This window comes from Adiantum capillus-veneris, chromosome 17 (genome assembly GCF_014529385.1).
Source record: "Adiantum capillus-veneris isolate H3 chromosome 17, ASM1452938v2, whole genome shotgun sequence".
Classification (NCBI taxonomy): Eukaryota; Viridiplantae; Streptophyta; class Polypodiopsida; order Polypodiales; family Pteridaceae; genus Adiantum; species Adiantum capillus-veneris.
In genome coordinates, this window is record NC_140947.1 from 17089844 (window position 1) to 17103333 (window position 13490).

The 13490-nt window shown below is 39.3% G+C and overlaps 2 protein-coding genes across 2 annotated transcripts; both read left to right on the top strand.

The window, feature by feature from the left end:
- The first annotated feature begins 8772 nt into the window (after window positions 1-8772).
- LOC147436866 (uncharacterized) lies at window positions 8773-9264 on the top strand. Its single transcript, XM_086486484.1, has one exon. The coding sequence runs from the start codon at window positions 8773-8775 to the stop codon at window positions 9262-9264; it is 492 nt and encodes a 163-aa protein (XP_086342610.1).
- Window positions 9265-9297: 33 nt separating this feature from the next.
- LOC147436867 (uncharacterized) lies at window positions 9298-9870 on the top strand. The gene has a single exon (XM_086486485.1). It carries the CDS (start codon window positions 9298-9300, stop codon window positions 9868-9870), a length of 573 nt encoding a protein of 190 aa, XP_086342611.1.
- The last annotated feature ends 3620 nt before the right edge of the window (window positions 9871-13490 follow it).

Genomic DNA, 13490 nt, shown 5'->3' on the forward strand with positions numbered 1-13490 from the left:
GGGATTCGCTTTGCTCCCGTCATTGCAAACCATGATAAATGAAAGAAAAACGGATGAATTTGTGAGAAAGTCGTGCAAACATTTTGTAAATTTTAAAATTTTTGCTAATATTTTCGATTTTTTTCTTTGTCGGGAGAAAACTCGATCAGCAACCGCTTAATAAAAGAGACTTTCTTGAATGTTAACACTAATTGGAATCAAGCTATAAAATGCAAGAAATGTAAAGCCATGTGAAGTTGTGAATTGGAAGGTGAAATAAAAAGAACTAATTAATATATGTGTGTATAGAATTTATTAGAATTAAGCAAGGTGAAGCTTCACTTTAGCCTTCTAAGACAATAGAATGCAAAAAAGAACATCTATGTGCATGTGTGTAAAATTTACTAAAATTATGTAAGGTGAAACTTCACATTAACATTCTAAAACAATAGAATGCAAGAAAAGTAAAGACAATATGTGAAATGAAAGGTAAGTCTCCATCATGCACTGAAAACTATGTCTCCATCATGCATTGAAAACTATGAAAGTCCCCCAACCGAGGCCAACACTAAGGGTTTCTTTTAGAAAGCCAAAAACTTAGCTATCTGCTTCATCCCAAAGAATACCTTTAAAATAATTCAATTTGAAATGCAGTACTAATGTCGTAGAAAATGAAAAGACATTGAGTTCATGTAAACTTCAAAGCAAGAAAACTTCTAGACTCTTTATAATGCAGCTTGAAATTTTCAAGCTCAAAGAACCCTCCGCATGTCTCATTTTGGGAAGCTATGAAACTCGACTTTTTTTTGGCTTTGAAAAGGTATTGCACTCAAATCTCTTGCTAACCTTAAAAAAATAAAGGTTTGAAAACATAAAAGATTTGACGTTTTGGTACTGCTTGTTGATCTTCATGACCTTGGAAAGAGAAACTAATCAATGCATCCTGCGATGATGCCTTGATCAGTGTGCATGTGAGTGACCAATCAAGCCTATTGCTACGCTCTGGAGAGAGAGTACACTGCGTGTGTGTGTGTGTGTGTGTGTGTGTGTGTGTGTGTGTGTGTGTGTGTGTGTGTGAGAGAGAGAGAGAGAGAGAGAGAGAGAGAGAGAGGTTAGGGCTTCGTCCAGCCTTGCTCAGGGATCTTTTGAGACGTCCTAGAGTTAAGAAGGAGAGGTGGTTTGAAGGTGGGCATGCAGACAAGGTTGCGCTCTCTCTCTCTCTCTCTCTCTCTCTCTCTCTCTCTCTCTCTCTCTCTCTCTCTCTCTCTCTCTCGGCACCAAATGCCCTATTCGCGCTGGACGAATCGGAGGTAGAAGTTGAGTGCAGCTATCTCAGCTTGGTCCCATCTGTAGGTCTGCAAAATTGCCCTCTCCTAATTCCGTGTGTACGGGTGTGCGTTGCAGAGATTGCTTGCAATCAGTGCGCTACCTCTGATGTCCGCAGGTACGGCTGAGGTTTCTGAGTGCCTGCTGAGGTTAAATCAGCTCGATAGCTAGTACATCAATGCGCTACCTCTCATGTTTGTAGGTTACGGATGAGGTTTCTGAGCGCCTGCTCTGAGGTTAATGATGTAGCGTATCTCTCTCTCTCTCTCTCTCTCTCTCTCTCTCTCTCTCTCTCTCTCTCTCTCTCTCTCTCTCTCTCTCACACACACACACACACACACACACACACACACACACACAAAAACTGTGAAGTAGCGCCTATCCAGATTCCAGCTATGAATGTTGTAGTGCAATTCTCTCTCTCTCTCTCTCTCTCTCTCTCTCTCTCTCTCTCTCTCTCTCTCTCTCTCTCTACAGTTAAACGTCTAGGTGTGTGTGTGTGTGTGTGCGCGCAACTGCAAAAGGAGAATCTATACTCTTTCTATACTCAGAGAGCTTCGCCAAGGTCCTCGATCTGCTGAGTGGGTGTGTGTGTGTGTGTGAGAGAGAGACTGAGAAACAACACGGCAAGTTGTTGAATAGGAGGTCGAGTGCTTGCTAGAGAGAGAGAGAGAGAGAGAGAGAGAGAGAGAGAGAGAGATGTGGGGAGGGACTCCTTGCCATTCCAAAATCAGTGGTCCTTCTTTGGCAAGTGAGCAAAACGCGAACATCACAAGCGGCGAAGGCAACCGACGAAGACGAGCGGCAAAGACAGAGTGAAGGCAATCGGCAAGCGACTAGCGAAGGCAAGCGACCAACGTGGAGGTCAAGTTAGACTTTAAGTTTTTCCCGATGCATTATTTATGTTCGCATTTCGTGTGTGTGTTTGCTCTAAACCAGTCTTTTTGCCGTTGAAAAGGGAAAATTACCAAAACACCCCTTTGATTTGTGGAAATTTCCAAAATGCCCCTCAAATATCCAAAATTCCCAAAATACCCCTGGGAGTGAGTGTGAATTTCTCCAAAAAAATAGCTTTCATAGGAAGACTAATTGTCTATTATACAAGACTAATTGAGTTATGATTGCCTTCTTCTGCTAGGTAGCTTGTGCCTTTTAAATTCTTAAGGTCAAAATGAAAAGTCATAATTGCCTTCTTCTGTGAGGTAATTTGTGCCTTTTCATTTCTTATGGTATTCTTAAGGTCAAAACACCCTCTAATTTGTGGAAATTTCCAAAATGCCCCTCAAATTTCCAAAACAGCCAAAAAAAACCCCTGGTTATGAGAGTGAATTTCTCCCAAAATTACATGCTAAGCACTCAAACACGGATCTCAATTGTCAAAAAGGAATTAAGACTAGGATGTAGATCGAGTGTGTGTGTGTGTGTGTGTGTGTGTGTGTGTGTGTGTGTGTGAGAGAGAGAGAGAGAGAGAGAGAGAAAGAGAGGTGGGAGGGACTTCGCGAGGGGCAAAGACAAAGGCAATTGGCAAGCAACTAGCGAAGGCAAGCGGCAAGCGATGGTGGCAGGAGTAAGTGGATTTAGGGCGACGAACCCTCAAGTTAGATTTAAAGGTTTTCTCGATGCATTTATATTTGCTTTTCGTGTTTGTGATTGCTCTAAACCGGTCTTTTTGCCATTGCATTTTCCTTTGGGTTTCGTGCGTGCGATCACCTTATGGTGTTCTTTTAAGGTCAATATGAAAAGGGAAAATTTCCAAAACACCCCTCTAATTTGTGGAAATTCCCAAAATGCCCCTCAAATTTCCAAAATTCCCAAAATACCCCCGGTTGTGAGAGTGAATTTCTCCAGAAATTAAAAATTTGTAGCTTTTCATAGGAAGACTAATTGTATATCATACAAGATGCTAAAACTAGAATTTGAATCATAATTGCCTTTTTCTGTGAGGTAATTTGTGTTAAATTACATGCTAAGCACTCAAAAACGGATCTAAATTGGCGAAAAGGAATTAAGACTAGAAAATTTTGAAGAAAATTTCCACAATATCCCCAATACTTTGTCATAAATTCCCAAAATGTCCTTCAATTTTTCCAAAATTCTCGAGGCGGGACGAACGACAACCCTCAAGTTAGACTTTAAAGTTTTCCCGATGCATTATTTATGTTCATGTTTCGAGTTTGCATTTGCTCTAAACCAGTGTTTTTTCCGTTGAAAAGGAAAAATTACCAAAACATCCCTTGATTTGTGGAAATTCCCAAAATGCCCCTCAAATTTCCAAAATTCCCAAAATACCCCTCGGAGTGAGTGTGAATCTCTCCATAAAAATAGCTTTTCATAGGAAGACTAATTGTCTATCAAAGAAGACTAATTGAGTCATGATTGCCTTCTTCTCCTAGGTAGTTTGTGCCTTTTCAATTCTTAAGGTCAACATGAAAAGTCATAATTGCCTTCCTCTGCGAGGTAATTTGTGCCTTTTCATTTGTTAATTATGGTGTTCTTAAGGTCAAAACAAGGTAATTTGTGCCTTTTCATTTATTAATTATGGTGTTCTTAAGGTCAACACACCCCTCTGATTGTGGAAATTTCCAAAATGCCCCTCAAGGTATGAGAGTGAATTTCTCCCAAAATTACATTCTAAGCACTCAAAAACGGACCTCACTTGTCAAAAAGGAATTAAGACTAGGATGCATGTCGAGTGCTTGAGAGAGAGAGAGAGAGAGAGAGAGAGAGAGGTGGGGACGGACTTCGCGAGCGGCGAAGACAAAGGCAATTGGCAAGCAACTAGCGAAAGCAAGCGGCAAGCGATGGCGACAAGAATGAGTGGATTTAGGGCGACGAACCCTCAAGTTAGATTTTAAGGTTTTCTCGATGCATTTACATTTGCATTTCGTGTTTGCGATTGCTCTAAACCGGTCTTTTTGCCATTGCATTTTCCTTTGGGTTTCGTGCGTGCAATCACCTTATGGTGTTCTTAAGGTCAACATGAAAAGGGAAAATTACCAAAACACCCCTCTAATTTGTGGAAATTCCCAAAATACCCCCGGTTGTGATAGTCGGAAGAGTGATTGTCTATCATACAAGATGCTAAAACTAAAATTTTAGTCACAATTGCCTTCTTCTGTGAGGTAATTTGTGCCAAATTACATGCTAAGCACTCAAAAACGGATCTCAGTTGTCAAACAGGAATTAAGACTAGGAAATCTTGAAGAAAATTTCCAAAATATCCCCATAATTTGTCATAAATTCCCAAAATGTCCTTCAAATTTTCCAAAATTCCCAAAATACCCCTAGTTGAGAGAGTAAATTTCTCCAACGATTGTTTTTTTTGAAGCTTTTCATAAGAAGACTGATTGTCTATCATACAAGATGCTAAAACTAGAATTTGAGTTGTCTATGTACGCTTTGGAGATTCGTTATTTTTAGCCAAATTACATGCTAAGCACTCAAAAACGGATCTCAATTGTCAAAAAGGAATTAAAACTAGGAAATCTTGAAGAAAATTACCAAAATGGATACAAGGGTATTTTTGAAATTTGAGGGGTATTTCGGGAATTTCCACAAATTAGAGGGGTATTTTGGTAATGTTTCCATATTAAAATTTGTTAGGCGGGAATACACTAAACCGATCTTTTAGGGGACAATGTTTTTTCCCAAACCATTGATGACGAAGGACACAATGAAATAGGGGAACCCTTTGCTATATTTGGAGATTTTTACATTAAAGAGTTTCATGAGTGCTATCACCTTATGGTGTTCTCAAGGTGAAAATCAAAATCTCAAGGTAAACATTAAAATTTGTTAGGTGGGATAACACTAAATTGATCTTTTCGAGCAACAATGCTTTTTCTCAAAGCACTGATGACGAAGGACATGATCAATCAAGAGAACCCTTCGCTATATTTGGAGACTATTTTACATCAAACTCCTTTGAGTTTCATGCATTATATCACCTTGGGGTGAAATATAGAGATAAAACTCAAGATTCGTAGGTGGGATTGCACTAAAGTTAGGATACTTTCGTCCAAAACACGGGTGCTTTGAGTTTCATGGGTGCTATCGCCTTGAGGTAAAATTTTAGAGGTGGATCTCGAAATTCATAGGTAGGAATTTACACAAATTAGAGGGGTGTTTTGGTAATTTTCCTATATTAAATTTGTTAGGCAAGAATACACTACACCGATCTTTCAGGGTGACAATGCTTTTTCTCAAAGCACTAATGACATAGGGCACAATAAATTAGGGCAAACCTCCGCTATATTTGACCACGAGCTACCTCTCTACACCTTTGCACCACACCTTTGCAGCATAGCCTTCGGGGCCATTTGGACTACTACACCTACGTTCTATCACGTTGCCATGATGTCTAAATTGATTATACATATTGCACTGCTAAAAGATGCCCAATGGAACCTCATCTCAACATCTCTGAGCATAAAGAAAGTGCATGATTGACGCTCATGAGAAAATGCGCTCTATATTTTTTTTAAAACACATGAAACATGCAATTCCTAGCCTTGTGAAGCATAGAGAGAGAGAGAGAGAGAGAGAGAGAGAGAGAGAGAGAGAGAGAGAGAAGAGGTCGAATGGAACCTCATCTCAACATCTCTTAACATCAAGCAAGTGCATGATTCATGCTCATGACAAAAGGGACTCTATATTTCTAAAAAACTACATGGGACATGCAATTCCTAGCCCTGTGAAGCAGAGGCAGAGAGAGAGAGAGAGAGAGAGAGAGAGAGAGAGAGAGAGAGAGAGAGAGAGAGCAATCAAGAAAATTTGTGCCAAAAACAAGCCTGAATATTTTATTTTTAAGGAAATCCAAGTAATTCCTCATACTACAGTCGCAAACGTAGAGCTCATTACCTCATTTGCATTATTCTAAGAATATTGCATGAGACAAAGAAGGCCCCTTCACACGTCCACATGTCAATCAATTGGACTCTTCCTCTTAATCACGGGCAACATAGCTGTCAAAAATGGAGATGGAAATGGGAGAGCCAGTCTATTGCAACGGTGCAGGCAATTCTGATAACCAATCTACCAAACTTCAAGCTTCCTCTCCCACTTAATGTATTTAGCCATGATAAACACATTTTCTAGCACCATAGAGAGAGATAAAAGAGGCCAAATGTAACCTCATCTCAACATCCCCTACTATAAAAGGCATTCTGTATTTCAAAAAAAACAACCACACGGCACATGCAATTCCTAGCATTGTGAAGCATAGATAGAGAGAGAGAGAGAGAGAGAGAGAGAGAAGGGGGGGGGGGGATATATATCTATATTTATATATATATATATACATATATATATAGTAACATATATATATATCTATATATATATATACATATATATATATAGATATATATATATGTATATATATATATATATATATATGTATGTATATATATGTATGTATATATGTATATATATATATATATATGTATATATATATATATATATATATATATATATGTATATATATACATACATATATATATGTATGTATATATATGTATGTATATATATATGTGTGTGTGTGTGTGTGTGTGTGTCTATCTATCTATCTAGAGAGAGAGAGAGAGAGAGAGAGAGAGAGAGAGAGAGAGAGAGAGAGAGAGCAGAGTGGTCAAGAAAATTTGTGCTAAAAACTAACCCCAACATTTGCTATTTCAAAGGAAACCCAAGTGATTCCTCATACTACAGTGGAAAACATAGAGATCCTTACCTCATTTAGGTTGTTCTGAGAAATATTGCATGAGACAAGCAAGACCCCTTGAAACTCTTGCTCTTAGTGTAGCTGTAAAAAATGGAGAGGGAGCTGGGAGAGCCAGTCTATTCCAACAGGTCAAGAAACTCTGATAACCAATCTACCAAACTTTAAGATTCCTCTTCTTCTTCATGCAGGTAGCCATGATGTATTGAGGGTATTTCATGCTTGCATTTGGTAGTAACTAAAATGATAAAACTTATGCACTCATTATGAGCTTAGTGTTTTCTTTGTTGCTTGACAGAAGCATTTGTGAGGACAGGGGACACATTCCTTTGTCTTCGTGAATCTCCAAGTCATTCCTCTCATGTGCGTGCATGCCAAAAGGTTGCACAAAATTATCAACGCCAACTCGCTATACAGCATACGGCATACTTGACAAGTAATGCCTTGCCATGCTTAACAAATGACCATGGTCGTGGTAGGAGTCCCTCCACATTTGTGGAGGGTTCTATCCATGGTGATGTTACTATTCCACAAGTCCCTCTGCAAACAGTCATGCAAGGACAAGGATGAAGACAACACACTCTTTCATGTTTGAATGCGACAAGAAGATATCGTCGACAACGGGCAAGGCAACGTACCTCCAACATAAGAGAGCAGCGCCATCAACATGACGGACACTTTTTCCCTCTCATAGACGCTCAAAATGAGGAACAGGTCCCGAATGTTCATGACACATCACTTGGAGGAATTGCTTGCATTCTACATGCTTATCCTTGTTCACCCTTTCATGCTATGATTGATACATGTCTCATTGCCTACAGATCATACAGGAACCATGTCCTCCTTCTGTGAGTTTTGTGGTGTACGTCTTTGGCCGTGTGAAATGAAGAAGGAAGATATACCATCAATGGGAAAATATTGTTGCAAAGGTGGGAAAGTATCCCTCTTTCCTCTTGCAAGACCGCCAGATGCATTGGAGATGCTACTCAATAACAATGATGCTTTGTGTAGGTCCTTCAGAAGAAACATCAGGAGTTACAATAGTGTGATGGCATTTGCATCTCTTGGAGTTACCATTGATGAGACATTGATGGGTAGGTCTGGTGCATATTGCTTTCGCGTACATGGTGGTGTGTACCATCGAATTGGTTCTTTGCTACCACACGAAGCAGGGGTGCCAAAATTTACACAGATATATATATATATATATAATACTAAGCATGAGGTTCAAAATTGTATGAGTGCCTTGGATGGTTTGAATTTTTCCACTCTTGAAACATTATCAATGATGATGCGATCATGTAATCCATATGCAAATGCCTTCTACAATGTTGGTAGAATGCTACGTGACAGTCCTGGTGTGGAGATCAAAATGACAATTTGTGAGAATAGAAATAATTCCAGGGAGTACTTGATACCTGTTGGCGATGAGGTTGCTGCAATTATGTCAGGTCAAGGGGATGTACAAACAAATGGCCATCGAGACATTGTGATACATAATGATTGTCAAAATGGAAGGCTACAAAGGATTTCAAATCTACACAGGTCGTACATGCCACTATTGTATGTTCTTCTCTTTCCATGGGGAGAAGATGGATGGCATATCAAGCCTGCTTGCTAATGTGCATGGACCTTTGGATGCCTTGGCTGGTCGACAATGTGTCACTCAAAGAGAGTACTATGCATACCGACTACAGGTTCGTACTGATACGGAGTCATGCTTGCTTTGTGGGGGTCGTTTACTTCAATAATTTATGGTTGATACATATTGTGCCATTGAGGAATGTTGTCTTGGATGGGTCCATAAAAATCAGAAGACGTTGACGGCAGAATTGTATGCAGGGTTGGTTGACATGGTGCATTTTTCTGGGAGTGATGTTGTACTTGGACGATGTGCAGGTCGAAGAATTGTCTTACCCTCATCTTTTATAGGCGGCCCTCGGCACATGTACCAATTGTATCAAGATGCAATGCAAATTGTGAGTGAAAAGGGAAAGCCATACCTATTTATCACATTCACACGTAACCCTAAATGGCCAAAAATAAATGAGGCACTACTTCCAAGACAGGTTTTCTCTGATCGACCAAACATAACCACCAGGGTTTTCTTCTTAAAACACTCAAGCATGATGAAGTATATCTTAAAGAAAGATATTTTTTGGGAAGTGGTGGCTTACATGTTTGTCATGGAGTTCCAAAAGAGAGGCTTGCCACATTCTCATAAATTATTGATTTTAGATCCTTGATGTAAGCCCCAATCAACATTTGACTATGACAAGATGGTTTGTGCAAAGCTGCCAGATATAAATCAATTTCTAGTGCTGCATGATATCATTGTTAGTTGTAACATTCATGGACCATGTGATGAGTTCAATCGTTCATCTCCTTGCATGGTTGATGACCGGTGTATTAGAAAATATCCACGTTCATTTTGTGAGCAAACAAGCATGGATAATAATGGGTACCCCATTTATGTGCAACGAAAGAATGGCTTCACCGCCAAGGTTAGGGGTTCTACTATTGATAACCGATGGGTTGTGCCATATAATCCTGTTTTGTCAACACTATTTAATGTGCATATCAATGTTGAGGTATGCTCTACAATTTCAGCTGTCAAGTATGTCTATAAGTACATCTACAAGGGGCATGATAGGGCAACTATAAGATTCCATACATCGGTACGTGATGCACAAAGGGAGAACATTGATGAGATAGACATGTACACAGATGGCCGCTATGTATCTGCATCTGAGACTTGCTGGAGAATTTTTGAATATCCTTTGCACAATGACGCACCAGTTTTTCACAGATTAAGTGTGCATGTTCCAGCTGGTCAAATGATGACTTTTTGAGATAATGATAGACTTAATGATGTCTTGCAAAAGGACAATGCAAAGAAGACCACTTTGATAGAGTGGTTCACATGCAACTTGGAGAATCCTGATGCAAATGATAGTTTGTACATTGATTTTCCTCAAAAGTGGGTGTGGAATTCGGATTCCAAAAAATGGACAAAGAGACGTCGTGGGGACACTATTTGGTGGATATATTTTGTGTAGCCCTCTGCAGGTGAACGATATTATGTTCGGTTGCTTTTAACTATTTGTAAAGGATGTAAATCATTTGAGGATCTACGCTCCGCAAATGGTGTATTGTTTCCAACATTCAAGGCAGCGTGCATTGCAAGGGGTATCTTGGAAGATGATGGGGAATGGTTCAGATGCATGGAGGAAGCTTGCAGTACACATACATGGTTACAATTGAGACATTTGTTTGTGACCATTCTATTGTTTTGTGAACCCTCCTGCCCTCATCTCTTGTGGGAAATATTTTGATGTTTTTTGTGTGAGGACTATCAACACATGTTGGAGATGAGATATGAGTCATTAGATGGATGTACACAAGTTGCTGGAGGGTATACGTTGAGAGATTTGCATAACTTTCTTGGTACTTCTGGACGAAGTCTAACTGAATTTCCTGGAATTGTAATGCCTGATGAGCGCTTTGTGACTCGTGATGAAAATAGCTTGCTTTTCCAAGAGCAATGCCTTGACACAATACAAGAACTATCCATGTCACGTGAAATGGAGCACACTCTAAATGAAGACCAAAGGATTTCTTTTGAGGCAATTTTGCATGGATTGACTATTGACGGTGGGGCTTTTTTTTCCTAAATGGTCCTAGAGGAACTAGGCAAACTTATTTTTATAACTGTTTATTGTCACACGTGCCTGGAGAAGGAGAAGTTGCATTGGCCACAGCATCTTCTGGTATTTCAGCATTGCTATTGCAAAATGGATGCACTGCACATTCTAAATTCAAGATAGCCTTGGACCTTGATAGTTGTAGCACATGCAATATTGTTGTTCAGGGTCAACTTGATGAATTGCTTAGAATGGGCAAGTTGATTGTGTGGGATGAGGCTCCTATGATGCATCGATATGCCTTTGAAGATTTGGACAGGTCTTTTTGCAAGATATCATGTGCTCAAGAAATCCATTTGGTGGAAAATTTTTGCTTCTTGGGGGAGATTTCAGACAGACCTTACCAGTGGTGTTCCAGGGAGCACGTGCTGACATTGTTGATGCTACACTTTGTCGATCGCACTTATGGAATCTTGTGAAGATCCTTAAATCGTCACATAACATGCGTGTGGGAGGTGGTGATGTTGCAGATTCTACCTACAGAGAATGGCTTATGGATGTAGGAAATGGGACTTTGACAATCAGTGATGAATAGATGATAGAAATCCCCCGTCACATGGTGCTTTCTTCATCTTTTCATCTTCATTGGATGATTTGATATCAAAAGTTGATAAAGATGTGGTCCATGCAGTATACTTCAAAGAGCGGGCCATCCTTGCTCCAAAAACCTCTGAAGTTGATGTTCTCAATGCTAAGGCCCTGTACACAATGAAAGGTGATGCTGTGCAATACTTTAGTGCTGACTCTGTGGTGGAAAACTCGATGCAAGATCCTTTCTTATACTCTGTGGAGTTTTTAAATAGTCTCACCTTGGGTGGTGGATTTCCAACACATTGCTTGGAGTTGAAGATGAATGCCCCAATAATTCTACTACAAAACATTGATCTAAATCGAGGTCTATGTAATGGGACACGCTTGGTGTGCAAGGCATTTCATGCAAGAGTTTTGGAGGCAGAAGTTAATACAGGTACACGGGTTGGCACTCGGGTTTTCATCCCTCGAATATGTTTTGTGCATTCTAGTACAAAGTCGCCATTTGTTCTTAGACGGAGACAATTTCCAGTTAAATTGGCTTTTTGTATGACGATAAATCAGTCACAGGGCCAAAGCATTGCCATGTTGGGCCTATACATGGTGACACCGGTCTTCACTCATGGACAATTATATATTGCATTGTCACGTGCACGTTCAGTCGGCTTGAGTCAAGATTCTCCTACATGACGTTGATGTAAATAAAACAACTGCACTAACAACAAACATTGTGTACCATGAGATATTAAACAATGCTATATGAAGGTTCCAATTAATCCTTCTTTCTATATGATGATAAATAAGTCACAGGGCCAAAGAATTACTATGTTGGGTCTATACCTGGTGACACCGGTCTTCACTCATGAACAGATGTATGTTGCATTATCACGCGCACGTTCAATTGTTGGAGTGAAAATTCTCCTACATGACGTTGATGTAATTTACAAGACAATTGCACTAACAATACCAAGAGATATTAATCAATGCCATATGAAGGCTCCAATCCTTCTCATAATTGTCTTCTTCTTTGTATATGTTTCAAATCATATAAAATTTCATGAATTAATTTTCTACCTCTCTCCATAACATTGTTTATTTTTTGGTTTCTATTTGGGTATATAGATCATGGATCAGTTTTCTTACATCTCCGAGGTGTCCTTTCTATTAAATGTGGAAGATCATCCACATCCTGGTATGTTTTTGTCCACCATTAAGACATTATGTGGAGACTTATTGTGTTATCTTTGGGACCTTGATTTTTTTTTTCCATTATTTTAAGCAGAGCCACATTTTGGTGTGCACCTTTGCCACGCAAAATTTTTTTAGGGACCATCCGCAAGTACTACAAGACCAGGTGTGTGTGCTTGAAATTAGGAATTCACTTGGCATAAAAAAAGACTCATGGTTTTTTTGTTTCCTTATGTGTTACGAACCTTAGGAAGTTGCCATCTATTGATATTTTAACATTGCATAATTTGGCATACTCCTCCGACGTTGAGTACGGTGTTCACTCGGTAAGGAAGGAGTATGTGTCTTCCCAAGATAAAGATGATGCTCAGTGGTTTGCTAGATATGAAGGATACTCTGTTCCCAATGATTGGGAGTACCTCCAGAGTTCTAGGTTTGCTGAGTTGATCTACCAAATCTACTTGCCTAAACAACTTGCATGTTTGGCAATACCATATATAGCTACAATAACTGATACATGTAAATTGTTGTGTTTGGAGCTTCGATTGTATTATTTCAAAAAAGGTATCCCTTTTTACTACTTTTGTTTGTTAATCCAAGAGATAATCAACCTTGGGATGGAAAAATGGTCCTTAATTTAGGAATGGAGAAACTCCAAGCCGATTTCCAATTGCATGTGAAGCAAGCTACGTTAATATTTCCTCTAAGATCATTTGTGGCACAATAGTGTCCTGGATTGTGTTTGTTTCTATGACAAACATATCAACAACTTTGCCATGTTTGTGATCCATTTTAAGCAATGTTCTTTGAAGATATGGATACATTTCTAAATGTCTTGGTCTTTATTATGACTTTGTAATTCTATGCAGTAGAGTTTTCCACTTGCTATTTGAGTTTGAGGGATCCAATATATTAGGTTCATATCTTAGAGATCTTTGTTTAAGCATAAAAATTCTATGCATTGATCCTCACATTTGTGAGAGGATATATAGGTTGCTATGTTGAGAGAGAGAGAGAGAGAGAGAGAGAGAGAGAGAGAGAGAGAGAGA